We start from the raw sequence: 19724 nt of genomic DNA, 5'->3' as shown, positions 1-19724 counted from the left end.
TTTTTGAACAAGGTTGGGTTATAAAATGAATGTTCTATGATGTAGCAAAATTTTCAAAACTCCCTTTGGGAAAGAAGCTCCAACACTTCCCTTCTTCACCCCCAAACTACACTATTGTGCCCTAGTTTTCCAAGATATGCATAATTGTTCCTCTGTCCTTGGGTCTCAATTCACCAGAGTGGGAAAGAAATCTAGATTGAGAAGGTTTTAGGAGTTCCAACCCACTCTTTCCTGAACAGCTGCACACCTACACATACCTACACACACCCACACACACTTACACACCCACACCCCCCCACACACCCACACCCCCCCTACAACAATGTCCAGAGTTGAGTGATGCAGGCTGACAATTGTCCCTGACAGGCTCCACGGGGGTAGCTAGGCAAGGAGAGAGAGCCCGTACCCGAGGTAAAGCCTTGAGTTTGCTAGCTTCCTCTCGTCTTCTCTCCCTCCTGTTCCCCCATTCACGCCTCTTCCCCCACCCCCATTTGCATCCCTGCTCTAGTATTCTCCATTCCTTCTTGCCCTCCAGCCCTCTCCAGCTCCCCGCCCCGCCACATCCCGCTCCTCTCGCCCCGCCCTTCCCTGGCAGCTGGTGGAGGAGACACCGCAGCTGCTGCTGTTCCAGCCGCAGCAGCCGCTGCTGCTGGTCTCTGTCAGCATCACCCCGCCCACTCCCGGTCTGGAGGCTGAAGTCTTGCACAGGCCTGGGGATGAGGGCGGGGGAGAGGGTGGCGTGGCTTGGAGAGAGCAGGGAGGAGTGGGAAGGACACAAAAGCAGTTTCGAGGCGGCGGGCGCGGCTCAACTGCGCATCTGGGCAGGAGGGGTCCTTGGGTCAGCGACTGGGCAGCCGCCCCAGAGACTCTTTCTAGCCAGCAATTCAGTGGGGCCCGTTTACTGCTGAGCTATCCGTGGCCTGAGTAGCATCAGCTGGTGAGGGCAGACGCCAGCCTAGCAACACCTCCTAAGCAACCAGAGCTCAGGAAACCAGAGGGATCCTGGAAGAAGGAGAAGCCCAGGAGGACAAAGGGGCTCCAAAGAGCCCAGATTCTCAGGTTTCCCTTAGATGCTGGTGGAGACCCGTCACATGGTAGCAAGTAAGTGCCTTTTTCTTGCTGAGTGCCCAGTCCCAGGACGGTGATAGCCGCCATCTGCTGCCAGCCTTTCCCACCCACCTCACCTGCCCCACCCCTTACACACCCCTGGGTCCCCAGCAGGAGATTAAGATTCTGGACTCAAATTAAGAGAGCTACTTCAAGAGCAGCAGTGGTCCGTGGATGTTTGCTCTGCACTGTATGTATGTGTGGTCAGTTTTCTCATCCGACCAGGTAAGCTTCTGAAACCAAGATGATCTCTTAGTGTAAAATTTCTAGAAACCTTGTATGGCAGTGACTTTTAGGTTACATGACACAATGATAGAACAGAAGGAATAAAAGCTTACGCAGGATGGAGTATACTTCTTTTAAGAAGTATTATCTCTTACTCCAAGTAACTTAGTGATTTTGAGATTGGTGCTATTTATGTAAGAATCAACAGTATAAGATTAGAGGCGCAGATGTGATGGGAAATACCATGCCCAGTTTTAACGGCTGGGCATTTTGGTATTGTTTGGATCAACAGGTTTTTTTTTTTTCATTGTTTAGCTTTGTAATATGCATACCTTCTGAAGGTTTTCTTTTAGAAGTGACGATGTGGTCATTGTGACTCTGGTTATATATTGCTTTCAATACGTAAGATAACAGTCTAAGGAGGAGAAATGATGAATACATGAGGAATGACACACTGATGGGCTCCTTTCATTAATGGAAATGATGGAGTCAAGTTTGGATGTTGGCTAGAAAAATCTCTCGAAATGCGGAGCAGTTTGGATGGTGCTTTTTGTGGATATTTTTCTTCCTGGCTATCATTCAGGAAAGTAGTTTATAGCAAAATAGAAGGAAGCTGGGCCCTGTCATAAAGAGTCCTGAGCACCATACCTGCTATGACCAGCCCTAATTAGTTTCTATAATCCAGCCTCTAGTTTTACACATAAAGAAGATAAGGCTCATGGGGAATAATTTGATGAGGTTACCTGGCTAATTAGTGATGTACTGGAAGTCCAGTGAAGAAGACTTTGAATTTAAAATGATAAAACTTGATTTCCATTTTTGTGTAATTGAAATTATTTAACTTTTGATTAAGCTTTATTTTTCTTATTTGTAAATGACGCATCAAAAATTTACATATCCTAATAAGGACGAAACAACAGAGATTACACGAAGGGTTTTGTGAAGGGTAATAACATGTGTAACTGTTGCTTGTATAAGAAATTGTTCTGTTTTTTTATCCACTTCACTCTTTAGCTCTCATGTAAAGTCCAGTTCAATGTAAGAGTAAAAGGGGCTTTGACAGGCCTCACTAGAATGCTCTAGAGGAAGTGATATTCAAAACCAGGTCATGATCTTTTGCCACCGGTACAGTTTAAAGTATATTCTAACCTGTGAACCTCCAGCCTCAAAAAATGTGTATACTTTGACTGACAATTCATATTTAAACTCTTTTGAATATTCTCAAAATATGCTTTAACATCTTTCTCTTTTTAGTTTTAAATTTTGTTTTAGGTATGTGGTCTTCCTTTGCATGAAACAATCAGGTATATTGAATATTGCTGAATTTATTTGATCCACTAATTAAGATAGGAGAAATCAAAGTCTGGCATAAATGTGCTACTGTTGACTACTGGGATTTATTAAAATTCTGCCATCAGAGGAGAGGTACTATGAGCTCCTTTTTTTTTTTTTTTTTTAAACCATCAATGGGTTTAAAACAAAAAGAAAAAACCCTGAAACTGGATGTAGGTTCAGGAAAAAGGACCAACAGATTCCAGATAACATGGACAGATCCCTGGACCTAATGTGTGTCAGTTTCCACTGGAGAGGGGGACGCAGAGCTAAGCATCTATGAATCAGGAATTCTGTCTCATAGCCTCCTGTGGGAGAGGCTCTGAGGGGGCAGTTGATATACACTCCCACGACTTTTGCCCAGGTAGGATGAATACAGACCTAAAGCACACTGGAAATGGAAACAACAGTACTTTGTTCAATTCTCTACTTAGAGAAGAAGTATCCTAACATGCCCCCGCCCTAGATCTCATTACTCAGGCTCTGCAACGCAACTGGGGTCCTCAGAGCTGACCCGCAGCCATATGTCTACCACCAGAGACTCTTGAAAACTTGTGGTGGGGAAGTTTGCATAAAATGGACATTCTTGATTCCTGGGAGTCTGGTCCTATTATTTCCTCTCACCTGTATCACGATTGGTCTATTACGAGAGGACATCTGTAAACTATGCCCAACTTGACTAGCTATCAGCAAATGGACAGTCACCCACCATTGTATGACACTAACTTGTACGGACAGATCTCATTCTTCCCTGAGCTGTCCCCTTCCCTGCTAGTAGTGTGAGCTAATCAAGGCCATGCAGGCAAGGTCTCACCTCTGCAACACTGAAAAAGGGAAGCTTTAAGACAAGAGTTTTCGTCTGAGGGCTTCTAGGGATGTTTTTCAGCTGATGTGTATCTTTTCACCCAGCTGGGATCATGATTTCTATGCTCATTCATTGCTATTTATAAGCCAGTTTTATTCTAGTTGCACTCCAAGCTAATGGGGGAACCCCCATTTATCTGGCAAACAGATATCCCTGCTGTATACACAGCATTTCTGACTGGATTGACTCAGCTGGTTGCTGACTGAGGAGAACCAGCCCTGTGGAGAGTTTTGGTTGTGGTGGCAGCCAGGTGCTGGACTGACTGTACCAGAATCAAACAGGAGGCTGACAAAAATGCTGAAGCCAGGGCCCTGCCCAGGGAAATTCCGATTTTAAAAGTCTGAAATTAGGCCAGAGCACTTGGTTTTAACCTAGAACATCAAAAGATGCTGATTTGGGGGCCATGGTCCCCGGTTGAATATATGATGTTGAGTGGAATATTCCTTCCCTTCTGCTTTAAATTCCAGAGTGAGGTTCCACATTCATGAACCTCTCATTCTCTAAGTTCTCCCAGAGGCTGCATGGTCTTAGCACCTAATTACAGGCTATAACTTTGGCTCTGGTCTGTATCTGGTCTCACCCTTAAACGTTTCCAGGCTCCTCTCTAGTTGCTCTCTAACTTGAGAAGAGGTCGCTGTCTATGTGTTTGGTTCTACATTTGAAAAGCTAGAGTAGTTGGGGGGGGGGTGTAGATCCTGGAAAAGCAGACCAACTGTTTCAGAGTGATCAGGAGCAGAGGTCAACAGCCAGTTCTGGGAGGTCTCCAGGGTTCCAGTGAATGTGCCAGTTCTGGAACTTTTTTTTTTAATTGTGTATTCCACAGATTCAGTGGCATCTAAAACCATAGGCCAGAAGGTCTCAGGATTACTGATGACTATAGAAAATACATGCATTACATGCATAACAAGCTGTCTTTTGTGTTATTCTAGCCCAGGCAAGAATAGATTCCTTCCTCTTGAGCTCTTAAATGGCCTCTGGCCAGATTCTTCTGGTCAGGGGTCTGACTGACTACAGTTACTAGAACAGTTAGTTCTCAAAAGCTTCTGGCCTTTCCCCAGCATGCTTGTTTTGGTGGGCTGGACAGGCACAGCTTGGAAGTTATTATCATATCCATAGAAACAAGGGACCCTGCTAATGAACCATGAGGTTGCCATAGAGAAGCTCAAGTGGGCATAGTTAAAACCCAGGCAGCTTTTCTTCATGTTCCCGGAACCCTTCTCTGCAACCACTGACAGTCATAATGGTTCACCCTGATGAGGCTCCATTTCTTAGTGTTCTGCATCCCCTCAAAGCATTTAGACATCCACTAACCTTTCCTTGGGCTCATTCTTGTAAATGAATTTGAAAAGAGACCAGCAGGTGTGAAGACTCTTATCCAGATTTCTTCTCCTCAGTGTAAGTCATACCAGTCTGAATGGATGGTCAACACTTGCAAAGACCTCAGCTCCTGACTGTTTTAATGAAATATCACCAGAATCCAAGTTTACCAGATTTGAGGAGAGTTCAGTTCCAAAATGGAGAACTTTTTATCTGGGGAAAAATAGCACCTGTCCCTTTGGATTTTTGCTGGTATTCATTTATTTACGAGACTGTTTTTCTAGTTTTTAAATCCAGAAGAATGTCTGGAATAAAAATTCCTAAGAAATAAACTCAAACAAGATAGCAATGCATACTTATTTTTTTGAGAAAATTACTTATTCACAATTTTCTTCCGCAAGATGACATACTCTAGGAATGTGTTGGCTGAAGTTGTCAGGGTGAAGGGGTTGAGTCCAGAATTAAGTGGATATAAAGAAGCCAAAATAGGCTGACATGCTTGCAGAACTCAGCTGCAGGCAGACTCCAGGTCCAGGGACAAAGGAGAAAAAGTTAGTTAAGCCAGGTGAGATAAACTGTATGCCAGGGAGAAGTAAAGTGTGGGAGTCAGATAATCAAAGCTAAGCAGGAAGTAAGCAGCTGATGTGAAAATAATCCAAAAGCAGAAAACCAGGTTGGCTGAAGCTAAGGGGAACAGACAGCTGCAAAGTTCTAGGTGGATTGGTATTGTTCTGCTCAATCTGTCCTTTATTCTTAAGCCTTCAGTGTGTAAACTTCTCATTTCTGGGTTTTAGTAGTACACATACATGGTAAATTATGTTCAAGTAGTATAGAAATACTAACCATAAAACAGCAGAATCCCCTGACACCTTTTCAGTGCCTCCCCGTAGATATAGCAGTTTTTTTCCTTCCAGAGGGAAAACATTGCGCATATGCTAGCATGTATGCCCCTATGTATATGATCCTCCTAAAACATTTTATTCAAAGCTGTTCTTTGAATGTAGTGCAAGCTGTTCTCAACATTATGTTTTTTTACTAAATAATTTATTTGGGGAATCTTTCCACGTGAACATGAACAGGTCTGTATCATTATTCACTGTTACTAAATAGTGTTCCATGAGAGCAACATACTGGAATTTATGGTGTTAACTCTTTAGGGTGGACACTGATTTTTTCCAGTATTTGAAATTAAAAGTATATTGTGATTAACAACTTTGCAAACACGACTTATCAAACTTCAGCAAAATATTCATAGGGCAGTTTAATTGCTGAGCAAAAGAGTATATGCAACTTTATTTTAGAAAGTATTGCCAATGAGTCCTTCAGGGAAAAAAGCGCACTCATTGACACACTCTCTTGAACTGTGAGAGGGGCTGTTACTTCCATATCCTGGCCTGCCAAAGATTGCATCCATTGAGAAGAGTCTCAATTATGTCTCTAGAGCTTTACTGTTAAAATTATTGACTATTTTAATCTTATCCATATCTTTCAAAATTTCATGAGTTTCAATCATCTTTCCTCACAGTCTTATGCTTCCTAAAAGACAATGATTCCTAAAAGACAGTATTTTCATATCTTTCACAAGAAATAAAGCAATGCATCTAGTATCATTTGAGCTCAAACTCTGGAGGAAAAAATTTCTAATCAGAGAGCTCTCAGGGAAAATGTTCTGCATCAGAGAATTTAGCTGTGAGTCATCATAGAATGTGGGAAAAGTGAAATATAAGCCATTATATTTCTATGAAATACAGTCAAGTGTTTCCAATGAACAAAAATATCAATCTAAATTGGTCACTTCATGAAAGCAGGTATGGTTCCTACATTCTCAACAATATAGATTCCAGTTAGTAATCACATTAACTCTGTCTCCTTCACTTAAGTGTGCAGTACCTTCTAGTCCCAAGTTAACTTGTTTATCAGCCTTGTCATTATTATCATTACTTTGTGGGGTTTTTTTGTCTTGTTTTTTTTAGTTTTCTGAATGTCATTGGTGCAAGAGGTTTGTTGGATTGTGAATGTCTGATAGAGAACATAATTGTTTCAAAATAGTTTGGAAACACAGTGAGAAGTCATTTTACCCTTCACTTCCTATTTCCTGTCAGGGTGAAATTAACATTTGCTAAATTATCCTTACTATGTGAATCTGCCATCCTATTTTTTTGCTTCATTTTTTCTTAGTTTATATTATCTTGCTTTATGGTCCATACCCTTGTAAGCTACCCTAAATCTTTTGATAAATGCATAGGAGAACAAATATAAATTATCTATATATCAATCTCTATATATTTATCTAAATATAAATACATATATAGACCATTTCATAATTCTCTTTGGCAAAGCTATTCTAGCATCTGTTTCTCACCCCTAGGATCAACTCCAGCTTCCCAGAAAGCATAGAGGTTGATTATTTAGATGCTGTGGTTTTAATTCCCTAAGGTGGGAAAAATGAAAGTGAGGGGGCTGTGATTGCATTGGGCAGTCACATCCCACATGTGCAGAATCTGTCTTTACAGCTTGACTGCATTACTGGCAGGCTGTGCTCTGGGAATCAAACTGAGGGACAAGGGAGGCAATGAGGAGTGGGAGAAGGAGGGCAAGGAAAAACATTGACTTCTAGCCTCCCCTTTCTTCCGTGTGCTTCGTTATCTCTAAGAAAATGCAGCTGCAGGTGCTGAGAGAGAATGCCATGCTTATCTATCCTCACAGCCTCTTCCCTAGAAACTAAGCTACAGAGAGGTCAAGCATTTGGCTCACTGATTGAGGGGCTGTGTCATTCATTATCTAACTCAGATGCTTTTGGAAAGGAAAGAGAATGACCTGAATAATTTAGTTCTCAGCAACAGGCATAAACCCAGACTGTCCCCAGAACCCTGTGACTTCTAGTCATATTGCTTAAATATGAGATTTGGTGGGTTGGAAACAAAAGGAAAGAGTGGAAGGAAATGGCTAGATTGGTTATTTTGGAGGGGACTGGGAGCAAGAGGATAAGGTGGATGTCCCAGCTGCATTTCCTTTTTTACTTTCAAACTTTAGAGCTGTTTTGCACGAGGACATCTGTGGCAGAATGGCAACATCTGGTAAGGTCATTGCCAAACAGGCACCCAGAGAAGAAGGAATATTCTAGAGCTGAGGAGGAGGTGCTCAGAGAAGTGAAAGGCATGTAGATCTTCTGGAGAAGTAATGTTCTAAAGCAGGTATTTGCCTCAGCAATTCCAGTATAAGCTTCAGTTCTCATATTTAGGATATCAGACAAGAAAAAACAACGATAGAAAATGTAATGATGTCTTTGCTTGCTTTATAAAGGTGGTTGGGTGAAGCGTGGCTATCAGCCAAAGGAAACTTTCTGTCTAGCAGGCTATATTAGATTCAACTCAAGGGACCCGCAGTCCAAGATACTCAGAAATTTTCTGTCTAGGTTGGGCCTCTGGCTCTTAGATTTTCGATATTAGCACCAGAAGATTTCTAATATGCACTCAAGAGCTGGTATAATTCAAATCAGCTGCACTGAGAGGATTTTCTTTCCCTACAGCTCTCAGTACCAGACTGTTGATCAGAGGCTACCATCCTCTCCCCTTCTCCATCCTCAGAGAGGCCCCAAGATTCGTGAACTGCAGATTTGACACAGTCACATCTAGTCAGCCACCCTGGGCCTGGTACATTGTTGAAGGTTTTGTACTCATCTCAAGCTAACCCAGAGCCAGACTAGGTGCTAGAGGTTTATGGTTGGCCTTTTATGACAGCTATAGAGTTCAGAGCTTTTCCATCTGGTCGCAGATTTAGGGCATGGTTTGTGGATCTATGAGCTTACTCCCACTGCTGAGAACCTGAGCAACAATGAGGGTCCAAGAAAATCCACAGTCTCACTTCAGATTAAGAGAATACTTTGGGAGGTCAGCTGGCTGTGAATGATCCCCAAGAGCTCCAAGGTATACTTCTAGTTTTGGGTTTTTTAAAACAGAAATTGAGATCAGGTCTTACATCTCAGGGGAACCAGTTGCATCAAGGACATTAAGATTGAAGACAAGTTATAGAATCTGGTTGCATGATGGAATCCCTTTGCATTCCTCTGGGAAGTAACAAAGGATACTTTTTTATTTTATTTGTTGAGCTCGAATGTGGCCACTGGCCAGGAATTTTTGGTCAAGGATCTGACAGATTATTGAGTTTACCAGAAAAAACAATTCTAGGAAGATCTTGGCTCATTTTACAACTTGCTCATTTTGTTGGAGTAACAAAGGATAATTCAGAAATCCTAGAGGCCCATTTCACAAAGCAGTAGAATTTTGAGAACAACTGGAGAAAATGGGGACATAGAGAGATTTAGAATGTTGGCTTAGACCACTTTCCCAGACTCGCTGGTAGGGAACCAAAACATTTGTGTCTTAGAAGATTCAAGTAGGACTGTTTAAGGCAGAATCAACTCTACTTCTGTGTTCCCAGCAACCTCACTTTCTACTGCCTTTATCACTGACATAGTGGCATTTGTTAGTGAGGCAGGAGACCCTCATTGGGGTCCTATCCCTAGTCATCTAGATCCCTTCCTGGTATTCCAGCTGCCACTAAGCTTTCCTTCTGTTCACTGTTCTTTGAAAATTTGCAATCAGAAGCAGATGGGGAGATTTTGTTATCTGACACTGGTTATGGACTTCTAATCCTATTGTCTATATTGACTGTGTCATTCCAAAGCGTAATGTCCTAGACTGCTACCTCCCTCATGAAGAAAGATGTTAATTCTTGTCAGATTATTGGAAAATTTAACAAACACTGGAGAATCCAGGTCCACCAGTGTTGGAGATGATTTTAATTTCAGTCTCTGTTGCTCTAGAAATGTAGTAATTTTCAGAGATGACCAAGATAACTTGGTTCTTATTTGTTTATAAGTCTGTCTCCCTTTGTCCTTAAATTCAGTGACTCTAATATCTTACTATTTCCAGCACTGATACCTGGCACAGTGCTTGGCACTTAATGAATGTATGTACCACAAATGATTGCTAAATAAATGAATGTCAAAAGCAAACACCATGGTTAAATGTATTGCCCTATATGACATGTAAAACTGCAAGAACATCTTTTAATGAAAAATTGGAGCTCACTTATAAAAAATATATCTGAAATTAAAATGCTAAAATATAGAATTATAAATAAAAATAAGTACATATGATTATAAATATATTTTGGAGGGACTTACTTGTTTGCAACCACTTTCTGCAAGACAGCATATTCCAATAATGTGCTCCAAGGGGTCTGAGAGTCATTAGGACAAAGGAACTTAGGAAGAATAGAGTTGAGCCACCAGGAAATCTGAAGCCACCAAAATGCCCAGAACTGGAACCCAAAGTAGGTCAATTCTAGGTTAGGCACACATATCAAGGAGCCTTAGCCAAAATTGGCTAAACTCTGGGCAGAACACAGTTGCAGAGAATGTAAAGACAAGAGTCATAAATCAAAAGTCATTTAAGTTAGGAAAGAATAAAACAATCTCAGGGGCAAGAAAAAGAGTTGGAATAAAGAAAATGTTAGCCACACTAGAGTAAAGAGATGTAAGTACAAGAAGAATCCAAGAATATAAATTAGTTATGCAATGAATGGGGTGAAGCCTGAGCCAGTTTTGGAGACTAGAGCTTATGTCCCTGGCTATTTTCATCAGATGTTTGGTCTGTCCAGCTAGCTGCCTTTGTTAGTCCTTCCACATAGAAATATTTTTACCTGTGGGGATTTAAGTTAACAGGTAATAAATGTGATGTATTTTGGATTATACTTATAATAAAAAGAAATATTGTCAGCTTCTTCTAAACCTGTGTGGAATCTGGGAATCTAGGGGAAGTACGTTGTGCTTTATTAATCCAGGAGTCATCATTCATCAATCTCAACCCTTCAAGTTATATCTCAGGACAAGAAAATAATAGTTGATTTTTTTTTCCATTGGAGATCTGAGACTGCCATTCACAGCCTTTTATTATGGTGTTTACATCTAGCAAGTTAGAGGCAATTGTTAGAAGAGGAAACAGGTAGAAGCAAGCAACTGGAAAACAACAAGAATAAATCTAAAAGTCTGATGATGAAAGATAAACAAATAAATAAAGCAGAAGAAAATGTAAAAAGCAGAGCTCTGAGTTTTAAAAATAGAGATGTCACAGTATTACAGTCTATTACTTCAGTTGAATACTATTATTACTTTAATTTGTCAGTAGGAAATTAAATTACATACTGCATATTCCCTTTATAAGTTCCAAGAAATAAGTCAGCAATTTCAATTAAAAAGATGGTTAAACAAAAAAATACTGTACTTTAATGGGTTGAGAATAGAAACTAGTACTTACTGGTGGGCACTGGTCTAGGTGCTTTATATTTATTAATTCATTCAATACTCATTACCCTGTGAGGTAACTACTCTTATTATTCCCATTTTACAGTTGAGAACAATGAGTCATGGAGAGGTTAAGTGCCTCACTCAAGGTCACAGTTAGAAAGTGCTAAAGCCCAGATATGAATCCAGATAATCTCGCTCCAGACCCAAACTTTTAAAAAATATTTATTCTAAAATATTTCAAGCATAGAAAAAATTGACAGAACTATGCAATGGACACCCATACACTCAACACCTAGAGTCTTCAATTGTCATTTTATAATATTTATCACATGTTTGTTAATGCAGTCCTCAAACCATCAATCAATTCTTATTTTTTGATATCTTTCAAAATAAGTTGCAAATACCAATAGGCCTCACCCATAAATACTTCATAATTCATATAGATAACTAGAATTTAGTATTTGTTTATGGGCTTTTTAAAGGTAAAACCAAGTACAATGCACAAACTTTACTGGTATTCTATCAGTTTTGACAAACATGTATACCCATGTGCAGCAAACCTCTATCAGGCTGTTGAACATTCCCATTACCTCAGAAAGTTCCGTCATCCCTGCCCCCCAGTCAATTCCTGCTTCACGCCTAGAGATTAGTTTGTCTGTTCTAGAGCTCACATGAAATGGATCATGTAGTTTGGTGGAAGACTTTGGTGTAAGGCATCTTTCACTCGGCATGTTTTTGGACACAATCATTTTTGTGTGTATCAGTAGTTCATTTTTATCACTGAATTTTGTTCTCTTGTATAAATATGCCACAGTTTTAATTTTTCTATCTATTCTGTGGATGGACACCTGGGCTCCTTGCAATTTTTGGTAATTATGCTTTACAATTTTTATATTTTCCTACATATTTATCGTTTCTCGTTCTCCTCATTCCTTCCTGAAGATCTAAATTTCCATCTGAAACATCTGAAAATATCTTTTTCTTGATTCTTGAAAGGCACTTTTGGTGTACGTGTAATTCTAGCTTTACATTTTTTTTTTCTTTCAATGCTTTAAAGACATTGTTACATTGTCTTCTGGTTTCTCTTTTTCTGTGATAAGAAGCCAGTGATCATTGTTATATTGTTACCTAATATATAGCATGCTATTTTTCTTTATGTGCTTTTACTATTTTGACCATGATATCCCTTGTTAATATTTGACCCATGTGACTTAAAACATTTATTAGTAGTGATAAATAAAATAATTTGCTTTCTAAACTATTTTTTCATCAAAAAGGTAAAACTATAGATAGATTTTTTTCAATGAGCTATCCTGGAAATCAGTCTATAAAGAATTCCATACATTTTGCAAGTACACATAATCTTTTTCACTCCTTTGGTTTCAGCTGTTTATATATCATATAACTATATAATCATATGTAGTATGTATATACACACACGTACTTATGATATATATAGAACATATACACATACACAGCCTAATTTTCTTTATTAAGCTCCACATTGATATTTCCAATTAATCTCTGAATTTTTACGTTTGGGTATTTCAGATGTACCTCAGATCCTTAAAATACAAAACATTATCTCTCCCTCCCATAATTTCTAAACTATTACTTCTTCCATATTCTCTATATGATATGACAGTCAGTCATAAAGTCCAGATGTTATAGACCTCACTGTCAGAACCTGTGATCTGTGTACATAGTTAGAAATCAACTGTTAGGTTTTTTTTAATTTATAAAGATAGTAAGAATCACATCATTTTCTAGTTAACACCTGTTTCTATTTTTAAAATAATTCTGTGATATATTTTTAAAATCCAGAAGGTTATAGAAGCATAAAAAATTAACAGTAGTCCCTTATAAAGATATATATATATATATATATGTATGTATATTTTAGTAGCTGTACTTAAAATACATGTTATCTGCTTCTGTTTTTAGCTATCAAAATGCTACTCTGAACAATCTTGTGCACATAAATTGGTTTAAGGTGTATCCATGAAGTAAGTTCCTAGTGCTCAAATTGCAAGGGTAAGATGTATACATTTTAATTTAGAGAACTAGTGTCAGATTTCCTTCTAGAAAAGGTGTACCAAAAAAGTTTATCAGAGTGCTTTATTTCCTTACATCTTAGGCAGTACATTGCTTCATTAAATTAGGGCTTCCATTTTAAATTATTATAAATATGTAAACTTATGCTTCCTTTTATAAGTTTCATTGTTTGTTTTTTTTTTAATTTTGTTTTGATTTGAATCGTTGAGTCATCTAAATTTTATTTGGATACAAGTGTATGGCTCCAAAGATAATGTGAACCGCCCAATGCTGAACTTTCACATATGTGTTCCACAAGAATACAATACAAAAAGAAAAGCAAATAAAAGTAAACAAAACTCACACCTTAAGTGTAACTAGAAGGCAGAGAATGCCCAAACTTCAAAATGCCTATAAAGGAAAAAAATTCATTTGCACTGTCTCTCATACTCCAAGTCTTTATAGAAAATAGTCTAAATTCTATTTTAAATTACTGACAGAAAAAATGCTCACCTTCATTGTGAAAATTCTGGGGAAAAAAGCATTTCCACAAACTTCTCTGTATAGCCTGTTTGATAACCTCTATTTTCCTGCTCTGATTTGAAACAAACTACAGTTTTTGTATAGACTCTATATTATACTAGTGTTTCAAATTATGCTTAATGAGAGTAACAAAATCAGTTTGAGGGAAATGAAATCATGTGATAGATTAAAACTCAACTTTCAATAATCTTAAATCTGGGCATCCACAGAATATGGGAGAAGGGGTAAGGAGAGGGCTAACTAAGTCACAGCCAAGATCACAGCCAATATCGTATGACGGAACCAGTTTGTTGGCACAAATAATACCTTAGATCAAATAATCAAAAATATACCTCTAGTCACTGCTATTGACTCCATTGCTCCTATTGCTCCCTAAACTGCTGAAAAGTTGCTGCTTAAGCTTTTGCCTCTCTTGCAAATAGAGATTCTCCACTGCCTCTCTTCTTTTGTGTCATTAAATCCAAATTAGAAATCTTGAGCTGATGTATTTTATTGGCTTGGTCAAGGTCGTGTGGTCACTTCTTAGATCCATGGGATCCTAGAAAAGTCATTATTTGGTCCTTTCTGCTTCTATTGCAGGAGGTCTCCCCCCATGATTCATTTAATAACAAACTCTCTAAATCGATGTAGAGAATCAGTTTGCTAGGCAAGTGCTAGGCTCCTCCCTCCAAACTAATGTCCACTATGCTTACTCACCTTCAGTTTTACAAAATTTTATAAAAATTTGACTTTGACATTTACATGATGAAAATTTCTAAACACTCCCATCTGACATTAGCCTGTCAGCTATTCAGTGAAGCACGTTATCCCAGTAAGCCCATTGCTTTTTGCATATCTCTAAAGTAGCCACACTGAAGTATCAATTGTTTGCACTTGTCTGAAAAGTTGACAGCTTGTAAGTACTTTTGTGATGTAGTTTAAACATACTCAAATTTAGAATTAGTCACACCTCGGTTAGCATGTATTTCCACTACCTATCTAGCTATACAATGATAGAGAAGTCATGAAATTCATCAGTCTCTGCTTCATCATTTTTAAATGGTGATCACAAGGGTGGTATGTGAGAAGATGAGATAATAGTATTAAAAACATGTAGTCCAGTGCCTTGAAATGGTAGTCACTTGGCAACTATAATTATAACTACCATGATTATTATGGTCACTATTGGCTTGTGCTGAAATGCTTAACATTTCTTTCAAGAATTTTTTTCTGTAAAAAATACACCTTTTGTCTCCATACTGTTGCCAGTTCTGCCACTTTCATCTGATGTCCAAGAGAAAGACTGGCACTTTAATCAATAATATAAAATATTAGTACAACTGGAACTTGTTAGAGTCCAAGCCTAAGTTGACTTCGATACAATTCTTGCCAAAATCTTACTTTAGCTATTGAATTTTTTAGAAGGGAAGGCTAATGGACAGCTTGACTATTAATCTTTCTATATTTTTCAGGCATTAGTGCTGTATTAAGATCACTCACCAGAAAGCATAGCGCCTGGACCATATTTCATAAATTCCCCACAGAAATGCTTTTACTGAATTATGATTTAATGATTAATAATTTACAATCAGCACTCAGCTGTCTAAAAGTCAGATGTCAGTTTTATTTGATTAAGTGCTTGTATTTGAAGACAGAAGACAATGTCCACCATCCATTCATTCACCTAGTCAACAACAAGATGTTGTTTCATTCAACATCAAAATCATGACTAAAGAAGTCTTCTGAGATGAAAATCAGCACTGCCAAAGTCAGCACTTTGGTGCAGACTTTCTGTATATTGTCTGGTTTAATCCTTATGGCCCTATGAGATACATGAGGGATTCCAAAGTTTACTCAGGCTATATTATTAAGATCTCATAGCTAGTAGGTGGCAGAATGAGATTGTTGTGCTATGGGATGGTAAGATTATATTTGGACTATACAATAAGAAGACTGGCTGACAAATTAAATTTCAATAGAAGGTTTTGAAAAATATTTTCATTAATGGCAGCATCTTTGCAATAAGTTTGTAACTTCCCTTTGTATCTACTTTTAAGGACAATATTCTGTATGCACATAAATTAATAATGTTTTTTCAGCATTTAGAATGGATCCCTAAAAATATAAGATATAAGAAACACTTTTATTGTAACATGAAAAGACAGATGTAAAAATGCTTTTGATTTTGTTAATTCAGTGATGCATAGGTTTAGCTTAGCTAATATTTAGTCCAGACTTTTAGATCATGCGATACTCTGAAAAGTCAATTCAAAGGTTTTAAGTTTGGAAAGTTCTAAAACTATATGGTTGGACCCACTTATATTATTCTACCCAACTGTTAACAAGTCCATGCTTCTACATTGCTACTTACAGAGACGAATTAATGACCAAATTAACTATTCCATTTTCTGATAACTATTTAGAAAGTGCTTTATTATCTTGAGCCAAATCTGTTGTCTTCAGCTTATTGCTCCTAATTCATCTCTTTTCCTAAAAAAAAAAACCAAAAAACAAAAAAACAACTTAAGTCTAATTTCACTTCTACACAAGAATAATTCAGATACTTGAAAACAGTAATGTTCTAATTCAGTTTTTTCTGCTTCAACTAATATATCCTCTATTCTTTAACTGTTCTATGGATGACATGATTTGAGTCTTATCAATGTTCTAATTCCATTTGAAGACCTTCCAGTTTACATATATTACTTTTGGGTGTGGTCATGGAGTACAGCAGGATAGACAAAAACTGCCTTCTTCATCTTCCTTCAATACAGATAAAGGTTATATTAGCTTTCTTGTCAGACACAAATCAATATTGATTTGTATTGCAATTACTATTAAGTAAACCCCCTTGACAGTTTTCTCTGCTGCAAAAGCATATCAACTGCATTTGTGCAGATGGGTTGTTATGCTCCAAAGTTAAAAACATTACATGTATTCCTACTATATTATTATTCTATTAGATTTGGCCAATATTTCTAAGATATAAAATCATACCATAGTTAAAAATCATTTTTAATTTTCACCTATGTACCAATCACTGTACTAGGTATTTTCACTTGTATTATTTTTTTATGCTCCTTGCTCCTTATTTAACAGGAGCAAGAATTCCAATTTTATAATTGACGGTTTCAAGAATATAAAGTAATTTGATTGAGACCTGTAAGAATATTAATAACAGAATTTAGAATTTGAATGTAGGTCTTTCTAATTCCAAAAGCCTGTGATTCTGTTTGTTTATACTAGCCTATAACCATGAGTTATTAAGAAACTATATATTTAAGGAACTCCACGTAAGGAATATAATTTTGAAAGTTCACTAAATATTTTAAGGGAAGAAAATTTCTTATGCAAGTAAAAGCAAACTGTAGTTCTGTAGCTTGTCTTTATAAATTGTACTTATTCAGAGCATTTGACTCCTCTCAATAAATGTGTGAAGTGTTACTATACATGAGTTTATTTGTGCATATGGCATATATAAATAATTCTTAACAGTCTTTTAATAAGTGTCAGTTTTATGCATGACATTAAAGCAAAATATTTGGAAAATAAGTAAATTTTAAGATGAACAATTGTTAGTTTTCATACTATTAGTCTGGAAAGAGGGTTCCAAGTAGATACATGCTAACATTCCTATTCCAAATTTCTTTCTTTAAAATTGCTTCACACCTCATCCTCGCAACATCCCTTGAGGGTTTTGGGCATAAGCAGCCATTGCTATTGTGGAAATTTCCCTCTCTCTGGTCACAAATGACTGAACCAAGGGGAAATAAATCCATAGGCTGGGATAGACCAATTAGAGTATCTTTTTATTTACATTTTTTGAGATAGAGGCTATAGGCATATGGTGGGAACTTAAACTGAAAAATCAAATAAAGTTGAAGCAGGGGATGGCATTTTGGTCTATGTGCATTCTTAGAAGTAGAGAAAGCCATTCTTTAGGTAGAATGCAGTAGAAATCAGCAAATAAGAAAAGCCCAGAAATCTGTGATGCCATAAAAGGCATAAGGGTTATCCCAGTAATTATTTTCCATTTTTATTTTCCAGGATACAGAAATAAACTATGTGTCCTCTCTTTGGACGTCTATAAGATTGCCATTGTTTAGTTAAAATATCTCTCACATACTACTTATTTAAGCTAGTAGGAGTCTGATCCTTACAATGATCGGCACTCCATTATGATTAACTAATTTATTTTTTCTTACTTTCCATTGATAGCAAGTAATGAATTAAACTACTAAACATCTCAATTTCACCCAACAGTGGAAAATTCTGGATTAGAATATGTGTGTGTACATATATGTGTGATTTCTGTCAAGAAAATATTATACAAGAAATTCAGCTAAGGCCAGCACTTATAAGAGACAAAATATACATATAGAAAAGCCTACAGTATCAAGTACAAAATTTATTTTCCTTAATTATAGTAATAAAATTACCAAGAGGTTTAAGGGAAATGTATAAAGAATAACCAGTCAGTTGTCACTGAGTAGGATCACTTGAAGACTAGGTTTTGACAAGAATTGGGCTGGAAAAAATCATCAAAAATATTTTTTATATGAGACAGAAGAACAAGGTTCATAAATGGAGAATTGATGCATAAATTGTATTAGAGAAGACTACTTTAAATGGCTTGTAGGATGACTTGAAATAGATAAAGACTAGAATTGAGAGAAACCTATAAACACTACTAGAGCAATCCAAATAAAGATTTACAAAGATGATTACCTTAAAGTAGGTATATGAAAAATGAATAATATTTAAATACCTAATGGAAAATAATTGTAAGAAAATTATTTTTAGAGGGATTAATGACAAAGGAAAATTTCATGAGTAATTTTCAAAATAATGAGTATATATGTGTGTTTTTGTTTTTACAACGGCTAGAAGGTTAGAGTGATTCTAGTCATGGGAAACAATGAATTTTGTTTTTTCTTGTTAAATTGCTGTCATTGGTGGATTGCCACATAGATGACTGAGGGAAGAGAGTGTTTTGGGAAACATGTGGTACTTGTAAAATACGATAGGTGAAACTCTGTGTTTGCCTACATATTTACCGAAAAGATGGCTGTAACAGAGGGGAAAAGCAGAACTTTAAAGGATATCAGAGTTAAAATTTGGAAGGAAATACTAAGTCAAGGGACTAAATCAGAGCTATAAGAAAAGATACAGGAGAGTGGGGCTCAGAGGCAAAGAAACCTGAGTTTAGGTAAGGAAAATCTAGTCAATGGTTAAATACAGCACAGAGTGAAATAATTGGTCTGGCCTTCCAACAATCTCTAGCCACTTTGGAACTCTTTCATTATAAGGGAGAAACTTGAAAGGCAGTTTTCTGTAAAAGAAAGAGGATTCAAGAGATGAGTAAATGAAGTAAAATGAGTTATTCATGAAATTACAAATTAATATTAAGTGAAACAAAACCAAGTTTAATAATTCAGATTTCTGTAAAATTCAGAGAATTTTCTTTAAATGCATGTATTCAATTTGCTGTTCCCTTTTTATTCATTCTAAGTTTTTATTTTATTCTAAACTTTTATAATTTAAATTTTTCCTTTATATACCCAAATTTTATCTAGAACTGAAGACAGTACTTATCTTGCAGGTACAAAGTTGGAAATGGCTTCCTCAGAACCTAAGGGTCTTGTCCCCTTCAGCAGAGAGTCTCTTGAAATTGTGGAACAGTGTAGTGCTAAAGGACACAGTGAGGAACACAAAGAAGATTTGAAGCCAGACACTGACTTGGAAGTTGGAAAAGAGCTTCCATTTGTTTATGGAAATCTTCTTCAAGCAATGGTGTCAGAACCATTGGAAGATGTGGACCCATATTACAAGAATAAAAATGTAAGGATTACTTATTGTGACTACATTTTATTTATTATGTAGACATGCAAAAAATGTTATTGTGATAGGATGAAAGAATAATAAAGAAAAAGTAATTTTAAGAAGTAATTTCTTCAAGAATAACTTTACGTTATAGAAAACTGGATAAGAAATTTCACACATATTTGAGAT

At 37.1% G+C, this 19724-nt stretch overlaps 1 protein-coding gene and 1 pseudogene across 1 annotated transcript in view; both read left to right on the top strand.

Annotated features, from left to right (window-relative positions):
• The window catches only part of LOC105091105 (DNA primase small subunit-like), a 36382-nt pseudogene extending 35454 nt beyond the window's left edge, over positions 1 to 928 (top strand).
• The window catches only part of SCN7A (sodium voltage-gated channel alpha subunit 7), a 70873-nt gene continuing 51716 nt past the window's right edge, over positions 568 to 19724 (top strand). Inside the window, exons 1-2 of the mRNA XM_064484880.1 lie at positions 568 to 1101; positions 19315 to 19553. Of these exons, the coding sequence (XP_064340950.1) occupies positions 1071 to 1101; positions 19315 to 19553 (270 nt within the window). The 5' untranslated portion in view covers positions 568 to 1070. The remainder of the gene's footprint in view (positions 1102 to 19314; positions 19554 to 19724) is intronic.

Source organism: Camelus dromedarius, chromosome 4, assembly GCF_036321535.1.
Source record: "Camelus dromedarius isolate mCamDro1 chromosome 4, mCamDro1.pat, whole genome shotgun sequence".
In the NCBI taxonomy this organism is placed as follows: Eukaryota; Metazoa; Chordata; class Mammalia; order Artiodactyla; family Camelidae; genus Camelus; species Camelus dromedarius.
This window is presented reverse-complemented; position numbering and strand designations above follow the sequence as displayed.